At 35.1% G+C, this 20,863-nt stretch overlaps 2 protein-coding genes across 2 annotated transcripts in view; one reads left to right on the plus strand and one right to left on the minus strand.

Annotated features, from left to right (window-relative positions):
- The window catches only part of LOC131841419 (transforming growth factor beta-1-induced transcript 1 protein), a 53,341-nt gene extending 45,403 nt beyond the window's left edge, over positions 1-7,938 (minus strand). The window contains exon 1 of the mRNA XM_059189738.1: positions 7,875-7,938. Coding sequence (XP_059045721.1) covers positions 7,875-7,877 — 3 coding nt within the window. The 5' untranslated portion in view covers positions 7,878-7,938. The remainder of the gene's footprint in view (positions 1-7,874) is intronic.
- Positions 1-20,863, plus strand: part of LOC131841421 (uncharacterized) — a 93,310-nt gene that overhangs the window by 62,680 nt on the left and 9,767 nt on the right. Inside the window, exon 17 of the mRNA XM_059189740.1 lies at positions 11,122-11,195. Coding sequence (XP_059045723.1) covers positions 11,122-11,195 — 74 coding nt within the window. The remainder of the gene's footprint in view (positions 1-11,121; positions 11,196-20,863) is intronic.

Consider the following 20,863-nt stretch of genomic DNA (forward strand, 5'->3'; position numbering starts at 1 on the left):
CTAAACATTGTACTCTAATTACATTATGACTGAGTTCAGAATTCTAATCTGACGTTGATGTAAATATGATAAGAATGCAGTATATCTTCTGATTATAGGAATAGTCATCGCGGATTGAACTTTAGAATTAAAAATAATACGATTTTGTTTTGATTAATATTTTATCTGTGCCGACACTTTATCTACCTGCATACTCTGCATCTATTATTCGAGACTAGTGACTTCGCCCGGGTCCTATTGAGATTTGTATATTAAAATAAACTACGTAATTCTATATTCATGTACAGTTTGAACAGTCACGTGATTACACATGTCGATACATTGGTTCCGGAGTTTCCTTGTTTTCCTTATAACAATGTCTGCGCTCTCTCTCTCTCTCTCTCTCTCTATTTGTTAGTAATGTAATAATAATAATAATATAATAATAAACTTTTATTGGCCAATAAAACACTTCTACATTTAATATTACGGCGAATCACATACTAGACATGCAAGTCTGTATCGTGTGGTTCAGAGGATATCATTACACATAATTGATATGTTAGGCGCTCGGCTGATTTTAATGAAATAACTTGACAATATCATGCAACAGTATAATGAGGTTATATTACAAAAGTATATATATAATAAATAAATATCTATAAATAATAATAAATAATAATAAATATAAAATATATTAATATATAAAATAGATATACACATAATAAGTACTACTGAGGCTCTATGAAATTAAAATTCGGTTTGAAACAAAGGTACAACAACATGTTAGTGTGAATAGAAATTATCTTTATTCATATAAATCTAATTGAATTGACCTACTACCACATAGTAGATATGTAATCGATGCCCCGTCCAATAATAATAATAATAATAATAATAATAATCTCAGGACAATTCACACAGCACCATCTAGACCCAAGTTAAGCTAGCTAAAGCTTGTGTTATGGGTACTAGATAACTGATACAAATACATAGATATTTTTTTTCGTAAATACATACTTAATATACATAGAAAACACCCAGACCGACACAAACAATCATACTCATGAATACAAATGTTTGTGCCGAGCGAGGAATCGAACCCGCGACCATCGGACGTAAAGCGGTGTGTTAGACCGCTAGACCACCGAGGTCGTCAATTCAAACGGGGATCGAAACTACGACTGCATTTCGGTAGTGTATAACTGCACACCTATGCACTACATTAGGCTGTGAAATTACAGAACAAGAAACGTCTTTGTCCTCTAGAATGAGAACGCAATAGTGTCATCACGATTGTCACATGATAACGTGATATCCGTAGTGCTGTTCATGCATATTGATGACGGTCACCGCTTACCATAAGGCGGGACGCCTTGTTCGCCATTCTTATTGTATTTAAAAAAATGTTACGATAATTATCCCCGTTATATTGGACAGAAATAAAACAATTTCAAATGTTCCAATTCAATTTTAGGTTTATAGCTGCCGCTGGGTATTCGCTTAGAATGTTTAAATTCTCGGGAATATTAAATATATCCATAACATACATATTTTAACAAGTATCTGTGTTTATTGTCATTTATATAAATAAAGATTTCAACAAGAGGTTTTTGTTAGTGAAGCAAACAGAATCACTGGCAGTTTGGTTTAATCTTTTATCCATATAAAAATAGGCATATTCATAATAATAATAACAATAAAAAACTATATATTTGTAACAGAAAGTATGTGCAAGTACTTTCTGTTAAACATACTTTTTTAAGAAAATATGTGCAAGTAAGAGAGTTTTTTTAAGAAACTTGTGTGTTGCACTTTTAAATAAATATTGATTTACTTATATTTAATTAGCAATAAGGATTAGGCATGCGACAATCAACATAGAAGCCGCTACGCGCTTAATCTCTGTTCAATCAGATATCAGTCAGCGCTATGAATTTTAAGTTAGATATTTCCTACAAAAACAGGATTTTATATCGGAAAATATCCGAAACGAATATCCGGTTTCGGTTACGGTTACAGAGTTCCCTAACATCCCTGATTCATAGACAAACATATTGTACGATAACATACATTGTATACAACCTATATACTCATATTTCTCGATCGCATCTCGTAAACAGTGGGTTATAAATACCACGTTGCTGTAGTACTGCGTTGCTTGTTTTTTTAATTTTATCAGCTTTCATGTACTGCATGTTTATCAAGCATACCAATTTTTCTACGAAACGCTAAATTTCAAGCGTAGTTTTTTTTTCAGGAAAATGTATGATGTATGTAATATATATTCAAATTCAAATTCAAAAATCATTTATTCATGTAGGACATTTTAGCCGCTTATGAACGTCAAATTTTTAGATTATAATTTTATTTTTTCCCTACCGTCCAGTTCGGTATATAGATCCAATTGAGAAGAACTGGCAAGAAACTCAATTGAATTACTTTTTTTTTTTAAAGCCAGTTTATTTACAATGTATATTTATATAGGTGTCTATTTCTAACATTTAATGAAAATTCGTCCGCGTGGTATTTAACTTTATTTTTCTAAAATAAAAATAGCCTAAGTTACTCCTTATCACATCAGCTACCTGCCAATAAAAATCCCGTCTAAATCGGTCCAGCCATTTCAAAAATTAGCCAGAACAAAACAGACAAAAATTGTAAAAAAAATTTTGGTGTATGTACCGTATTTATATTCATATGCATGTAATAAAAAAGGGTTATTTCAATATTACAAACAGACACTCCAATTTTATTTATATATATATATATATATATATATATAATGTATATATATTATGCATATAGATGAGTAATGTGTGTATGTAATACATATTGTTTTAGAAAATATAATTATAATATTAATTGCCTGTACATATATACATATAGGCAATCAATATTATAATTATATTTACAATGTTATCTTTAATGACTATTATTATGCAGGTCTACAGCACTCTCCCGAGTTAATTTGGTTTATTGTCGATGTTACCATCGCCAGAGAGTCATCAAAATTCGAAGCAGACACGCAATTTTTTTGTATTGACGTGATTGGATTTTGTGACCTTTATGGTCTGGGTCCGAGTATTAAACTTCTATGTATAGACACTCACAATCTAATTATATATAAAAAAAGCTTTTCTTAATACACTCGTACATATAGTCTGTATATATTGATAAAAAATATTTAAATAATACCCACTAAAAAAATATATATTTCGTTTAAAAAAATCTAGTCCCAAGCTAACTGAGCCAGTGTTATGGGCACTAGATAACGAATACAAATAAATAAATACATTTTTTTTATGTATACATGGAAAGCACTCAAACCGATCGAAATAATCATACTCATAAATATATTTATAATATTTGTACCGTGCAAGGAATCGAACTCATGACCATGGGAAGTTAAGCGGTCCTATACTACTAGGCCACCGAGTCGTATATTTACATACATATATGCATTGCATACTTGCAAATGCTTTGTATATATATATATTAGGGTTCATTCCCGGGAATTCTCGGTTCGAGAATTCCCGGGAAATTCATGGGTTTTGTTCCCGGGAAATCAAGCTCGAGAAAAGTCGAGAACTCGAGAAATCATGTACCTATATAGAAATTAAATTGCCCTTTGTGTTGTTGCGTGGCGGCGCAATTATTTAAGATATTAACGTTTTTGTTTTCTTTCATGTTATTTTTTTATTTTGTAGAAACTATTTTTGTTTACATTGTTTTTTTTTATCTAAATAAGCAGCCAAAAATGGTGCTATCATTATAAATATAAGTCTGAATAATTAGGTCCTAAAAAATTGAAATTGGCGTTTTGTAAGGGAATAACCTAAAGTATTTTTTTTTTCAAAATATATCAAAGTAAATAATATATAAAATATATTTATTTAATCAAAGTATGTACCATTTCTATTTATGCACTTTTGCCTTTTGTTTTTGCACTTTGGACTGCCCCATCGGAGTGTAATTTTATCCCTTGCAAGAAGTTACCGAATTTCGAAAAAAAATGGTAATCTGTTGGAGCAAGGTCCGGGAAGTACTGTCTGTTGTGCACTATGTGGTCAAGCGTTCTTGGCGATTGACCAGCTTCGGTTGTTTAGCAGCTAGCTTTTCCATCATGGTTTCTCAATTGCTGACAATACACATTTGCCGTAATCGTCTGGCCAGATTTAAGAAAGCTGAAGTGAACAACACCGTAAATAGTCCACCAAACGTTCACAAGTAACATTTTTTGAGCCATATTTCGCTTGGGGCAGGATTTGGTTGGTTCGCCAGGGTTTAGCCATTGCAATGAGCGTTTCCGATTATCGTACAAGATCCACTTTCCACCACAGGAAATGATTTGATTTAAAATCCCTTCATTATTATGCCGGTTGATTAATGTAACGCAGCAGGCTACGCGCGTACGTCGATTTACTCCATTGAATTCATGAGGGACCCACTTTTCAAGCTTTTTTTTTTTTATAACACAGGGGACAAACGAGCATGCGGCTCACCTGATGGTAAGTGATTACCGCCGCCCATGAGCACCCGCAACAAGTACGTTGTCGGCCTTTTAAAAAGGAATAAGCTCTTTTCTTGAAGGTTTCAATATCGTATCGGTTCGGAAATACCATTGCTGGAAGGTGATTCCACAATGTGGTTGTGCGAGGCAAAAAGTTTCTAGAAAACCGTACTGTGGAAGACCGCCATTCATCCAGATTATCAGGATGGTATTTCAGTTTCTGGCGGGTGGTACGGTGGTGAAACTCAGCAGCTGGTATTAATCCGAACAATTCCTCAGAACACTCCCCGTGATATATGCGGTAGAAAATGCACAGAGATGCAATATCTCGCCGCAAAGCCAATGGGTCGAGTCTGTCACATAGACGTTGATTACCAATGATTCTGGCTGCTCGGTTCTGAATGCGGTCAAATGGAAGTAGCTGGTATTGTGGTGCTCCGGCCCAGAGATGAGAACAGTATTCCATATGCGGCCGGATCTGCGCCTTGTATAATTGCAAGCGATGGGCCGCCGTGAAATACCGTCTCACTCTACTAAGCACACCAAGCTTCTTTGAGGCTATTTTAACCTTGTCCTCCAAATGACCGCAAAACTGAACGTCACTTGATATATCAACGCCAAGGACTCAATAATTTCGTCGGGACAGGATATTTGCGTCTCCGTAAGGAAGAGCAAAGCCGGCCTCGCCGACTCTAGATGGTGGTGAACGGCGTTGAGATTAGAATGAATTCCCCTGATGTTGCAAAAACTGACTATGAGCAAAGAAAACGCCGATGGAGATTTGCTCGGTTTCCTTCTGGCCAAATTGAGCGGAGAATTGCCCACCCCAGAATACGCAGGGCAGCCTGAGTGTGATATCTCAGGGGTGGATTCTCCAGTAACTTGGTTACTGGTACCACCCTGGGGTAAAAGCTTTTTCATCTTCCCAATTTGCTAAAGGATTAAAACAGTTTTGTCACTAACACCGCAGCTTGCAGCTAACTCGGACGGGTTTGCGATGGATCCGCTTCCACAATAGCCTTCAATTCTTCATTATTAACCTTGGATTCCGGCCGCCCACGGAGATTGCTTTGCAGGTCGAAATTTCCAGAACGAAAACGTTGTAACCAAAAATGCACGTGTTTTCTTTTGCGAGACCACTGCCATACACATCATTAATACTTCGAGCCGTTTAGCACCGTGTAGCACTGGTGCCACAGCGGAACTCGTACTCGTAAATAACGCGATATTTTAAGTTTTTTCATTTTGTATGCTGTGAGTGACCCAAAGTGAATAGCTGTATAAATTTGGAAATGAAATTCCTAACCAAAGAGGAGATATTTGAGATCAAAGTGACCAGTACCACAAAACGCCAATTTCATATGTAAGGATCTAATATTATTTCTCTATTTAAAAAAATAATAATTTATACATATGTAATATTAATGTTTTTAAATATACTCAAAAGTTTAATTTGATACTTTTATTTGAGAGGAAAACCACAGAATTTTTTGACGTTATTGGAACCAAATAATATGAGAAAACGTACGTAAATGTAAATTTCTCGACAACCCGAGAAGACCCGAGAAATTGACCTCGAGAATTCTCGAGACCCGAGAAATTGAAAAGCTCGAGAAATCATGAACCCTAATATATATGTTTCACTATATTGAAATTTCTGTCATATGTGTGAACAATAATGATTCTTAACAAACAAAACCTAACGTTCAAATTACATCAAATGAAAAGGTTTCTAATCTTTTAAATTTGATGTTTCGTATCCACGCGAAAGTTTGTGAGTAAGAATGGATGGATGTTTGTTACTCTTTCACGCAAAAACTACTGAACTGATTTTGGTGAAACCTTACAGTAATATAGCTTATGGATCAGAATAAAACGTAGCCTATAAATTTCATGCAAGTGAAACCGCGGGCACATCTAGTCGTGTAATAATGTAATGTAATGTAACATTCAAATGCTAAAATAATACATTTTTACCTTCAATATATAAATAAGCGTATATTATTATACTATAGAGGACATTGAAATATGTTCGTAATAGTTTTATGTGTTCCAGTCTCAAAATTCCCGCTGTGATACACACAGCCGGCTAGGGTTGCCAACTGTACTTTATAACGTATCCTACTTTACTTTATAAAAGTATAAATTTCAAATTAAACATTCAAATAAAGTATGCAAAAATACTTTATTCTCAACCTTTACTGTGATGCGTAAAACAAAATACTCATTATGGGTGCTTAACGATTTATAATTACCGAACTAAATGTTAGATGTCAATTGTGAGTTGTGACATTTATCACAGCTCTAATATTAAATGCACACAAAAATACGTTTTGAAAGCAATAAAAATATGGAATTAGAAAAATACTTTTTTTCCTAATAGGTACTTTATTATTTTCCTATCCAAACCAGTTTATATACATTTTTTTGTCAAAAAAGTTGGCAACCCTAATGCCGGCGTTACCCAACGTTTTATTTTCGTAAATATTCGAAACGTCACGGCTCCGCACTGTTTGCAATTATTGTATAGAATTTCTATTATTTTTTATACACAGCTAGCTACCCGCCTATACATGTATTATACATATAAACCTTCCTCTTGAATCACTCTATCTACTGCTAAAAAGTGCAATAAAATCCGTCGCTTAGTTTAAAAGATTTAAGCGAACAAAAAGCGGAAGAGACTTCATTTTATACTATGTAAATATGTCTCATATATTCGACTAGCTGTTGCCAATGACTTCGTCCACTTTTTTTACTTAAAATATAGCCTTTCCTCCCTTATGATACAAGGTATATCTTCATACTTCATTGAATTAAGAACCATTCAGTCGCTTAGTCATCAAAAGGTAACAAAAATCTATTGATTTATTAACAGTATAGAGATATAGTTTTATATTGGTGAAAAAATTTTTCATATATATTAAGTATTTTAGTGGAGAAGATGAAAGAAAGAAGAAAAAAAAATCTATAATAGAACCCAAAAAGAGCATGGACATAATGGTCGCAAGAGCGAGATATTATATAAAAAGTATTTGTTGAAGAGATATATTAGTTTTATATTGGTGAAAAATTTTTTCATATATCTTAAGTATTTTCGTGGAGAAGATGAAAGAAAGAAGAAGAAAAAATTTATAACAGAACCCAAAAAGAACATGGACATAATAATGGTTGCAAGAGCGAGATATTATATAAAAAGTATTTGTTGAGTTAAAACATTAGAAACAAATAATAAATCTTGTTGTATTAATGTGAACTACATTATGTCGTATTATTGGAGTTCATATACAAGGCTTATAAATCTTGTACTATTAATATAATAAAAAATTGTTTGACAAAACACTGTTGTGGTGGAACATGTTGGGAATTTATAAACACTCACCATGATGCCTAAGTTGTATAGAATCACTCGCGTATAGTAGAGCCGGTGGCGCGGTTAGAACTGGTGGCCGAGCGAAATTCTCGCGCAGCGCCGTGTTATCTCAACATGACGTAATCTTTGCATTTATGGGGATTGCACGTTTCACGCGGAATTGTTTATGGGTCTGGGTGTCAGGGTTAAGACGGGATGTGTCTGTGCACGGGAACAACCTTGATGACTCGATCGAATTGTACTGCATAGGGTATATAGTAGGGTAGCCCTAGCGGAGGTTTTGGGAGACCTTGCCTGACCTTGGAAACCTTGCACCCTGTAATGTACCCCTACCAAATATTAACCCTTAACACCTTGGGCGCGGCGGGAAGGGGATTGTTACTAATGTTGAGTAATATGTACCATGTGAAAGCGACCTCCATGCGGTTCCCCCTGGAAACCATCGTGATAAATTCTTGGTGCATTTGTCACGATGGGCTAACTGACCTGACTTCATGTTCATCTTATCATCCTCCACTGGTGCCCCGCCAGCGTAAACCGTTAACGAAGGCGGGTGCAACATTCCATTATCATCCAAAAAAAAAAACACCTTAGGCGCCATGTGCATCTTTTTGTCACACAGTGTCTGGAACACTGTATCTCTACCATCATACCACCATCTCTCTGTGTAGTCAGACCTTAGGCTACAGTATATTATCCTAAGTTATAAGAAGAAATGATATTTTATATTGTTATAAATACATTTCAGGACAGACCATTGAACTTGGCACCCATTTAGATTTCATCTCTTTTGTCGTAGAAGTCAACAATCAAGGTATATATCATAATATTAAACTCGGCTATCATTTCACATTTATGTTTTTGATGGGATTCAAAAGTATAAACAATACAATATCTTTCTACTTAGTAATCGCGCTATGTATCCTTTAGGAACACGTTCTCTGTACATATTATGACTATTACACAAATGAAAGCCTTGGTCTGTCGCATTTTTCGATGAAAATGGTCTGGGAATCAGTAATTTTACAAAAAAATTATAATCTTTTTTTAAAACGGTGACTTAAGGTCTGACTCTGAAGGTGTTAATATTGTGTGGTGCGTTGAGGACAGCCCGTCAGATTAGTAAAAAAAATCGATCCTTAGAAAAACTCGAGCGTGTCAGATTAAGATAAGTACATCCAGAAAAGTGTATATTTCAATAATCTGTCAATTTTAGCGTGACATAAGGAAAAACCCGCGGAAGGACTTATGGTGCGGCTGAAAGACAACTCCCGCCTGACGGATACAACTTTAGTCTGAGGGCACCACTAGGGGTTCGAACCTCGGCTCAGGCCGTCGTAATATCGATCCCCGTTTGAATTGGACGGGGGTTCGATCGGAGGGGTGAAAATAGGCATGTCTCAAAGTTGTAATAAAAACGTTACCTCGAAATACTCGAGAGTGATGGTTTTTTTTTATTTGGAAGGAAATTCTATCAGGATTATGATAATATATTATTATTATTTATTTATTTCAGGCAACTAGGCCCATATCATAAATACCTTATAGACTAACATACATATGAAATAATATTTTAAAACTAATATATTGATATTGTCTGTGTGGTCACGGCACTGATGACGGTAATCTGCCCCGGTAGCGCCGATACACCACCCCCTTCGGCCAGTAGTCCTCTTTCTAAGAGTTTTCATGGGGTAATGCAACTAAAACCATCGATAAAGGATGAAGCGTACAGATGCTGAGAACTGTGTTATATGTATAAATATTATAAAGAACGTAACATTGTATGTTCGTGAATTATTTTAAACTAGCTGTTACTGGCAATATTGTCTACGTAGATTTAAATTAATAAAAAGTAGCCTAAATTATTCCTTATACAAATAAGATTTATAAAATAAAAGTAGCCTAAAGTACTCCTTATAAAATAAGCTATCTGCGAGTGAAAGTCCCATCAAAATCTGTCCAGCCGTTTATGAGATTAGCTAGAATAGACATACAGACAATGTAAAAAAAAATGTATTACTGATTATACTTTCATATGCATTCAGTGTAAAGGTGTTAATTTGAAATTAGAAACAGACACTCAAAATCGGTCCAACAGTTTCAGAGATTAACAGGACCAAACTGACAGACAAAATTGTTTATAATTATATTTTCGATGTAACAGTTCTATTTTATTTATTTGTATCAATGGTAAGGATTCTAACGGTTTAACTAATGAATTGAGGTAGTTATATATACGTAATATATTATATAATTTTATTATTATATATATGTTGTTATATGTACCAGAATAAGATACACTATGATTACTCTCAAGTATTAGCATTGCTAATAACTTCTTCATCATTACATAGTATAAAATAAAGTCGCTGTCGCTGTCTGTCCCTATGTATGCTTAAATCTTTAAAACTACGCAACGGATTTTGAAGCGGTTTTTTTTTAATAGATAGAGTGATTCTAGAGGAAGGTTTATGTATATAATACATGTATGTACACCCGGGCGAAGCCGAGGCGAGTAGCTAGTCTATACATATAAATAAAATTGGAGTGTCTGTTTGTAATATTGAAATAACCGTTTTTAACTACATGCATATGAATATAAATACGGTACATACACCAAAATTTTTTTTCAATTTTCGTCTGTCTGTTTGATTCGGCTAATCTCTGAAAAGGCTGGACCTGGAGGGAGCTGATGTAATAAGGAGTAACTTAAGCTACTTTTATTTTAGAAAAATTCTCTTATTTTAGAAAAATAAAGTTAAATTCCAAGCGGAAGAAGTCACTGGTACACATAGTCAATAATAATTTTAGTCTAAAATCATCCATTATATTGAATTAAACAGAATTATCAAAATTGGTTTTACAATAATTGATTAGCAAGATATTATATTATAGATACAAAATGTAACCGTATTTTTATAAAATCAATTTTATTACAAACAGACACACCTATTTTATTTATATGTATAGATTCACTAGGTCAAATACGTCGTTGCATTTTTTCAAATCTTGTTTGTCATTAGAAGTACACAAAATATGTGTGAGATTTTATTTAAGAGCAATATCAGTATCAATGATAAACATACACTTATTAGGATCCTTAAAAGCCGACCTGTAATGCATAAGACTAAAAGGTCTTGAAGAATCCATAGCGTTGCCTTACTTGTACTCTATAGTTATTTTTATTGCATCAGTTTGCCTTATGCAAGTCGGAATTTGATTGTTGCGAGTGTTAATGTGTTTATTTGTACAGACAACGAGCATGGGACCGGCCAGGTGTGAGGTCACGAGGATTGTAAGACAACTCTGCGGAGGAGATACCACAGGGTATGATACTTGGACCTTTACTACAAAATTATAAGAATTTAATAAATATGATATTCTTTCTGTATATATGTGTATGTATAGCGTATAATATGTATTCGAGAGATTTTTTTTATTGTACAAAAGGCGAGCTTAATGCTATATGGCATTCTCTACCAGCTAACCTGTTATTGTTAGATACATTTTTACTCATCAAACTATTAGTAATAATTTAAAATATAGCAGTGAAATATGTGATTTTTCTGGTACGTAGGAATAATGTCCTCAGGATTGGGATTGCCTGAGGGTACTCACTGATGAACAGGGCGTCACTGATGAACATATCTCCGTAGTGCTGTTCATATAGTTAAACAACTATTACAATTTGTCACTAGATGGCCTATTGGGGTGCTCTACTGGCCAATGTTCAGTAGTGAGTGATTACTATACACGTGATTGCAATATTGTTTCCATTTATGTGTAATAGTAATCAAATCTTAATCATAATAACAAACAACTTTGAACAATCAACGCCATTTATTCCTAATCACAACTTGTGTATGGGTACTAGACAACAGCTACAAATATTTTTTTGTACATACCTAATATACGTAGAAAGTACCCAGACCAATACAAACAGTTCATACTCATATTTACAAGTGTTTGCTCCATGCAAGAAACGAACCTACTACCATCGGAAAGTAGGGCGGTGTGCTAAACCGCTAAACTACCGACGTCGGGTTTGCACACCGTTGTATCGCAATCATTCAATATACACACGTGTATGTTGAATGATCTTCAAATATTTGTTAAAACATTGAAGCTGCTGAGTTTAGAATATCTTATTCACAACAAATCACAATAAAAAATTAATATCGAAAAAATTAATCATAGTTACCCATATAAGGGATTCCATTACGTTGTAACCTTAGTAACGGGCGCAAATCGTGCGGTCTCTCTCTAATCAGGGCTAAATAATAGAGACAACGATATGATCGGCAACACTTTACCTGTATGTTACACCTACGCGCTATTTTCCATAAAATAACATCTGACTAATTGGAAGAGAGGAAATAGCTGTTGAAATAACTATAAATGGTACCAATATCTTTATAGTTATCGCGTGCCTCTTACTTCCCTTCCGATCGATCCCCCGTCCAATTTAAACGGGGACCGAAATTACGACGAGCTGAGCCGAGGTTCGAAGCTGTGCCCTCAGACTAAAGTCGTATCCGTCAGGCGGAAGTTGGCCTTCAGCCGCTCCATAAGTCCTTCCGTGGGTTTGGAGTGCCATCTGCACTCGCCCCCTATCGTCCAGTGAAGCTGTAAAGGACAGCTGCGGCCAACGGCATTAGATTAATCCGAAAAAAAAATGTATAGTTATTACAATATAATTTTACAGCCTCGATGATATAGCAGATTTAGGATTAGGGTTTGGATTATATATATATATATAACATTCTATACATATATCTAAGTAAGAATATTTAAGTTATAATTGTAGTCATCTAAGTAAGGTGTTATACATGAAACGTGACTGCAGTCCACTGCTGGACATAGACCTATCCCAAGCACGCCACTGGGCAATATGATGGGCATATCTAGATGATTATAAGGTCAGAGTAAGGCTGAAAAAGAAATGAATGAAATTTGTGAAAGATGACTGCGAACAGAGATGAATGGAAAGAAAAATATATTTCGCCGACTTCAAATAAATGGGATAAGGGAGAAGCACATGCTGACTCAATTTAGGTATAACATAAGAGAGAAACAGGTGTAGATTTAATTTAGGTATAACATAGTCATAAATGTATCTTTTCCTTAATAACTAATGTAAACATAATTTTTGTTAATGTTATATAATTTATTACCGACGCGAGTATTTTCCTCAATATGACTGTTGATTAAAAGTAAAGACGACTAATTAAACTGTAGACTTATCCATGTAGGACAAACACTTACAGGAATTATATATTTTTATGTCCGTAACTACCTCGTGATTTTTTATTTATTTCATCATCTGCTTCTTCCTTATCCCATTTAATTTGAGTCAACGTAATATGTTTTTCTCTTCCATTCATCCCTGTTCGCAGTCATATCGTTATTTACTCCCTTTCTTTCCATATCATCTTTCACACAGTCCATCCGTCTCTTTTTCGGTCTTCCTCTGCCTTTGTAACATCCACATTCATATGTAACACCTTCTTTAAGATATGATCTTCATTCCTACGCATTACATGCCCATAGAAGTAATTATTTATTTATTTATATAACTTTAATGCACGCAGTATAAAGAGTAACAGTACATTTGGCAGAGTTAACACCATGCGGTATTTCTGCCAGTCGACCATAGATGGTGCAAAGTATAATTATTGGCGGTGCAAATATAATCTTACAAAAATCAAAGAATAAAATGTCATCGTCATCATCATCATCAGCCCACTGCAGTCCACTGCTAGATATAGACATAGGCCTCTCCCAAGGCACGATCTTTAGCCCTTCTCTTCCAGTTGCGGGTAGTAACTAGAAGAGAAGGGCTGAAGATCGTGCCCAGTGGCATGCCTTGGGAGAGGCCTACGTATGTCGTCGCTGCACCTAGCTGCGGGGCGTCCTACACTACGTTTACATATGAAAATCCTTTATTTAAGTTCCTAGTCACAGTTGTTGCAGTTGTTTACGTGATATATTGTACTAGAATTTATTATCAGATAATTATTGTTAGTGTGTCACGCATTTTAAGAATTATGTGCGTTATTCGACATGATTACCTTCTTACCACTCCAACCAGCCCCTGTCTCATCCAAATGCGGATCGAAATTACAACATTCTGAGTCGAGGTTCAAACTTTTAGTGCCCTCAAAATCCACCAGAAAAGAGTCTGCTTTCAGCAGCTTACTACTTAGAACTCTGATCAGGCCCCTGTCCCATCCAAACGCGGGTTGAATTTACCACTGCCGAAGCCGAGGATCAAACTTCGTCCTGCCCTGAAAATTCATCAGGTAGTTGGTTTCTAGCCGCTCCATAAGTCCCTTGATTTTAGAGTGCCCTCTGCACTCTCCCTAATTTTAGTTCGTTGAAGCTGTAACAGTCAGCTGCGGCCAACAGCATTAAAATAAATTGAAAAAAAATAACATTAATGAATATGGGTATACAAATGGTAGAATCAAAAATATGACTATTCAAAAGTGCTTGTAATGAGTTTATTTGAATAAAGATTATTTCTATTTCTTGAGATTTCTCTAATATTACAAGAGGGTCTAATAAAGTCGGATACCTAAAATGCACCTTTTTATATTTAACCTAGCAACATTGTTCGAAAGAAAATAAAAAATACAGATTAATAACTGAAATTTAAATCACATGGAACCAGGAAGTAATGTATATGCAAGAAATTAATGAAAAAAATATTATAATTAATAATAACAACCCTTGATACTAATTTTTAATCAATATAAGTTTTAAGTCTTAAAAATGACGAAATTGCATGCTAATTTTCATCCCCTATTTTATTTTACACTCTTAAGAGTAAAATTTTCACAAACTTTGAATGTCATATTAATTTATAAACAGCTAGAAGCTTAAACTTATCATAATAATACGTTAAAGCTTCTAGCTTTAAAAATGACCATACTTCCATCTCCCTTTTCAACCCCTTACAACCCTATTTTCGTATTAAAAAGTAGGCTATATGTTTTCTCAGGGTCTAGACTAACTGTGCACCAAATTTTATTTAAACCAGTTCAATAGTTTTGGCGTGATAGCGTGATAAACAGACAGAGTTACTTTCTCATTTACTGTTGCTGACGTACTGGCCATATACTTTTATAGTTCATATATTGTATTTTTCTAAAGAATTTTATTATATATTTTTTGTATACAGAACTTTAATATCAAATAAACATTGTGACAAACAACAACATTTACAATATTAGTAAGTAATAATATGTGTATATTACAAAAGAAAAACTGAGCCAAGCTCGGTCGTCCAGATAGTTTCAAGTCACATTATTATGTATTAGTTAAGTGACACAATTTAGATATACTATTATTAAACAATAATAATCAACATTATTATTATAATGATAATTATTATCTAGGAATTTTTTAATCATTTGTTATTTTTGATATTTGCTGTCGAATCAACGAATCCGGCCGTGCCCATATTTTCGATGACTTGTTTATCGGAGTTAGTATGTTTTAGAAACAGTTCCTAATGCATTGCGTCCACTAGGCAACAACTGACTAATTGCGTTGTCAGGGTAACCGTATTCCGCAAGATAGTAGGATAAAAAAGGATTATAAATAACTAGCTGACCCACCAACTTTGTCTGTACATGCCTTTTTAAATTATAGCCTATATGTTATTCTGACGTAATTCTAAAGTATATTACGGTAAAGTTTCATCAAAATCCGTTCAGTAGTTTTCGCGTGAAAGAGTAACAAACATCCATCTATACTCACAAACTTTCGCGTTTATAATATTACTAGCTTTTATACGCGGCTTCGTTCGCATTGAATGGATTTTTTTTTTATAAAAAGTATCCTATGTTCATTCTTATACTTCCAATGAACTTGAGCATAAATTTCATGATGATTGGTTCAGTAGTTTTTGCGTGAAAGGTTAACAAACATCTTTACTTTCACATTTATAATTTTGTTAAGGATGTTAAGAATAATAAAAAACGGGGAAAAATATCAAAGCTACCATTGCGTTCGGTAATAATAATAATCTAATTTGACAGAAATGTTAAGAAGTTCTAAAGAAAGATCCAGAGGAGCATATGTCCATCTTCTAAAATTCATGCAATAGAATATTTTCATGGTAGTGGACACCGTTCAGAATGGTACTATTGACGGTATCAAATAAATCTAATAGGTACTTCTATAAGCAATATAGGGTTCTTTATTTAATCAGGCTGTGGAAGGTCATTATATCCAGAGATAAATCAACATACTGTACCTACATTTCTAGTGGCCAATGAACAAACTGAAATAACCAAAGAAAATTCTCCTGTCCTGCACAGAGGAAGATCTAAAAAATTCGACAGAATGCGCAAAAGTTGTCGCAACATTCTGGGGAAAGTACATTTAGTTGCCATTGAAAAGAAAGAAGAAGAAATAAAGAAAATAAATTTCCTCAACAGAAGAAGACTACATTCTGTGATGCAGACGAAGTTGCGCCATTATCAACATTGCACAAAATCCTCGTGGTATTATACTGTCATATCTATAGTACTAACTGTACAACGCCATCTAGTGGGCAATGAAGAAACTGAAGTAACCTATGACAATAAATTTCCTGAACAGAAGAAGACTGTGATGTAGACGAAGTGGCGCGGGTCACCTAGTTAAACATTAAATCTACTCGCCATTATCAACATTGTACAAAATCCTTTTGGTATTATACTGCCATAACTATAGTACTAAGTGTACAACGCCATCTAGTGGGCAATGAAGAAACTGAAATAACCTATGAAAATAAATTTCCTGAACAGAAGAAGACTGTGATGCAGACGAAGTCGCGCAGGTCATCTAGTTAAACATTAAATCTACTCGCCATTATCAACATTGTCCTCGTGGTATTATACTGCCATAACTGTTATCTCAACAATTTGTTTCAATTACCACGCCGCCTACAGCAGAGTTATGGCCCTTAATCTACTTGATAGATAACATAAGGTCACTTGTTATGTACGGACGGATAGACTGTATAGAAGATGATATGTTAAGAAAGGGAACAAATATAAATAACAAAAGGACTGCGAACAGGGATGAATGGTGTTACTGAAGGTAGGAAGGACTGTATTAGGGCTGGTTAAAAATGAGACACGTTCCTAGGTGAGGTAAAATAGATGTAATCAGCTCGCTAGCAAAAATATAAAGACCATATGGCATAAGAAAACAAACGGTATATAAAAACAGAACGTCAAAATATAAAATTCAAATATATACAAAAAACATAAAAACTATCAAAAAGGTTGCCATCGGCAACAAATGGTATTGAAAAACATATTACACCGACGGGTACGAAAGGGAATAAATAAAGAGATGGTCGCGAACAGGGAGGTGAAAAACATTATGTCGACCACAAATAAATGGGATAAGGAAAAAGCAGATGATGATGACCTGTTATGTACAGAACGTTAAATTCAATAGCGGGTAGGTGATTATTAGTATTAGGGTCTAGAGGTCCAAACGGCCAGCGACGCCAGATACGAGGGTACTTGGGGCAGGGATGGTCGTGAGTTGTGGTGATGCGCTCGTGTTTCAGCGTATCACCAACAAAGGTGGCAAGGATGTAGATCCCAGAGATGGACTCGCTACACGAGCAACAGCACGGCATGGATGCGGCACAATAGAAATTGGTCCCGTAATCGTGCTAATCACAGCCGTACCCGAAGGAACACCGTGGGGTTTTAGCCGGTAGTATCCGTTCGCGTCGCCCGGGACGGGCGGATCTCCATGACGGATTTCCCCATGTAAAAAAAAAGGTGTCTAGAGGCCCTAATAGGGCTAATATACTTTATGGGCAATGTACTTCAACATCTACTTTGGAGTGTAATCAAAATCAATATTAAAACCTTCGTGCAGTGAGCAAATACTTTTTAAAGGTCGAAGATTTTGGTAGTGACGGGAGAAATAGTAAATCTATTGCAATCTAATTACTAGCAATGTTCCCTGTTTGGTCAACCTCTACGCAACGTTCAGAGAATCCTCTTGGAAACCATCGTGTTAATTCCTAGTGAATTTGTTACGATGGGCTAGCAGACCTGACTTCACACTCATCCTATCATTTTCCACTGGTGCTCCACCAGCGTAAGTTAGCGCAAGCACAATCTCATTACCACCTATTAAAAAATTTATTCTTAACTAGCTGTACCCGCGACTTGATCGTGGAATTTTACTTTATTTTTCTAAAATAAAACTAGCCAAGTTACTCCTTATTACATAAGCTACCTACCTGCGAATAAAAGTCCGTCAAAATCGGTCCAGCCATTTCAGAAATTAGTCGGAACAAACAGACAGACAAAAATTTTGGTATATGTATTTATATCCATATGCATGTAGTAAACAACGGTTATTTAAATATTACAACCAGACACTACAATTTAATAGATAAGCTGGCATTATAGCCGGATCCTCTAACGTTGCGGTTACTATATAGGTGAACCGCAAGCTGTTTTATCACCTAAGCTGTAACAAATATATGTTTTATATGTATATATGTGTAACGTCAATTAAATAGACTATCCCTCGTTAGATACGGCGTTAAAATTACGGATGACTTCATGACTTGTATACTAACGTTCACTAATATGTTGTACTATGTATAAAGACTTTACTGTTACCACACGATTGGAAATTAAAGGAATTTAGCTAAATTCGTGGGACAGTAATCATAACAACATACCGTCATGACGATCATCCCGATTTAATCGGAATCAAAATCGGACAGTGAGAGAGAGTGTACCAATTTCGGAGTTATCTCATTCCACATACTCGTATAGCAATAGCCAAAAGCGTCCAAACGTCTGTTAGGTACCACTAGTTGTTAGAACTAAACAAAATTTGAAATTTAGATCTGCTGTAGCGTCTGCTTAGCTCCTACAGTATGTTTGCTAACTAAACGTTAAAATAGATCTGCTGTAGCGTCTGCTTAGCTCCTACAGTATGTTTGCTAACTAAACGTTAAAATAGATCTGCTGTAGCGTCTGCTTAGCTCCTACAGTATGTCTGCTAACTAAACGTTAAAATAGATCTGCTGTAGCGTCTGCTTAGCTCCTACAGTATGTCTGCTAACTAAACGTTAAAGTAGATCTGCTGTAGCGTCTGCTTAGCTCCTACAGTATGTCTGCTAACTAAACGTTAAAGTAGATCTGCTGTAGCGTCTGCTTAGCTCATACAGTATGTCTGCTAACTAAACGTTAAAATAGATCTGCTGTAGCGTCTGCTTAGCTCCTTCAGTATGTTTGCTTTCTAAAAGTTTATGTAGATCTGCTGTAGCGTCTGCTTAGCTCCTACAGTATGTTTGCAAACTTAACGTTAAAATAGATCTGCTGTAGCATCTGCTTAGCTCCTACAGTTACAATAGATCTACAGTATGTTTGCTAACTAAACGTTAAAATAGATCTGCTGTAGCGTCTGCTTAGCTCCTACAGTATGTCTGCTAACTAAACGTTAAAATAGATCTGCTGTAGCGTCTGCTTAGCTCCTACAGTATGTTTGCTAACTAAACGTTAAAATAGATCTGCTGTAGCGTCTGCTTAGCTCCTACAGTATGTCTGCTAACTAAACGTTAAAATAGATCTGCTGTAGCGTCTGCTTAGCTCCTACAGTATGTCTGCTAACTAAACGTTAAAGTAGATCTGCTGTAGCGTCTGCTTAGCTCCTACAGTATGTTTGCAAACTTAACGTTAAAATAGATCTGCTGTAGCATCTGCTTAGCTCCTACAGTTACAATAGATCTACAGTATGTCTGCTAACTAAACGTTAAAATAGATCTACTGTAGCGTTTGCTTAGCTCCTACAGTATGTCTGCTAACAAAACGTTAAATTATATGTTTCTTGCCGTTCTATGCTCTCTGAGATTTAAATTTATCTGTATTAGGGACTTGCTTTAAACATTTCTATTCTTCTTCATCAATTCCCTCCTCCAACACCAATATTTGGTCACCACATCAGTACCAGCGTGTCCCATTCCCTCCCATACTGTCAGAGTCGTCATAAACCGGAAGGTCAAGGTTGGGGATCGATTGGAACCAACACGGAAGGGAACAAACTTTCGTGACTTCGCCGATTTTGTTGTTTATCTCCCATCTAATGTTCTATATTCAGTGGGACGATTGTTTACCATATCAACGGCCTCGGTAGTCTACTGGTCTACCACACTGCTTAATTTCCGATGGTAGCATCGATTCCTTGTTTGGTATGATTGTTTGTATAGATCTGGGTCTTCTAAGTATAATACGTTTGTATATACGTAAAAAAGTATTTAAGTATATGTATCAGTTATCTAGTACCCAATATTACGTTTGTATTTATGTAAAATAAAAAAGTATTTAAGTATATGTATCAGTCGTCTAGTACCCAATATTACGTTTGTATTTACGTAAAATAAAAAAGTATTTAAGTACTAGCTGACGCCGCGAATTCAGTTCCATCTCAGAATTAAAGGAATTGTGAAGTTTAGTTACGCAATAAATGTCTGAACGTACCCTGTTTGACAGTTTGTATGGGAAAATAAGATTGTTGTTTTTACTATTTTCTATGCAATTTCTTCATATTTTAACAACTTTTAAACCTTTCCTGGACTTCCACGAATATTTCAAGACTAAAATTAGCCAAATCGGTTCAGCCGTTCTCGAGTTTTAGCGAGACTAACAACAGTAATTATTTTATATATATGTATGCATTTTTATATATGTATCAAATTGTCTAATACCCATAACACAAACTCATGCAATGAAATATTATTTGTGTAAGACAATGTTACATTGTAAGAGAAAGGAAGTGATGTGAACCAATGGTTTCATTACTTGTAATATTTTACGATGGCAGACTTTGCACAAAGGACATAGAGGGATGAGAAATGGCAATTAAATTACAGGATATAGGCCTCCGTAATAGCAACAAAAGGGGGAACCACCTGAAGACATCAGATCCTAAACAGTGTTCATTTAGACACAGGAGCA

Source organism: Achroia grisella, unplaced genomic scaffold (assembly GCF_030625045.1).
Source record: "Achroia grisella isolate CSIRO2021 unplaced genomic scaffold, CSIRO_AGI_Agris_v1 utg168, whole genome shotgun sequence".
Taxonomy (NCBI): domain Eukaryota; kingdom Metazoa; phylum Arthropoda; class Insecta; order Lepidoptera; family Pyralidae; genus Achroia; species Achroia grisella.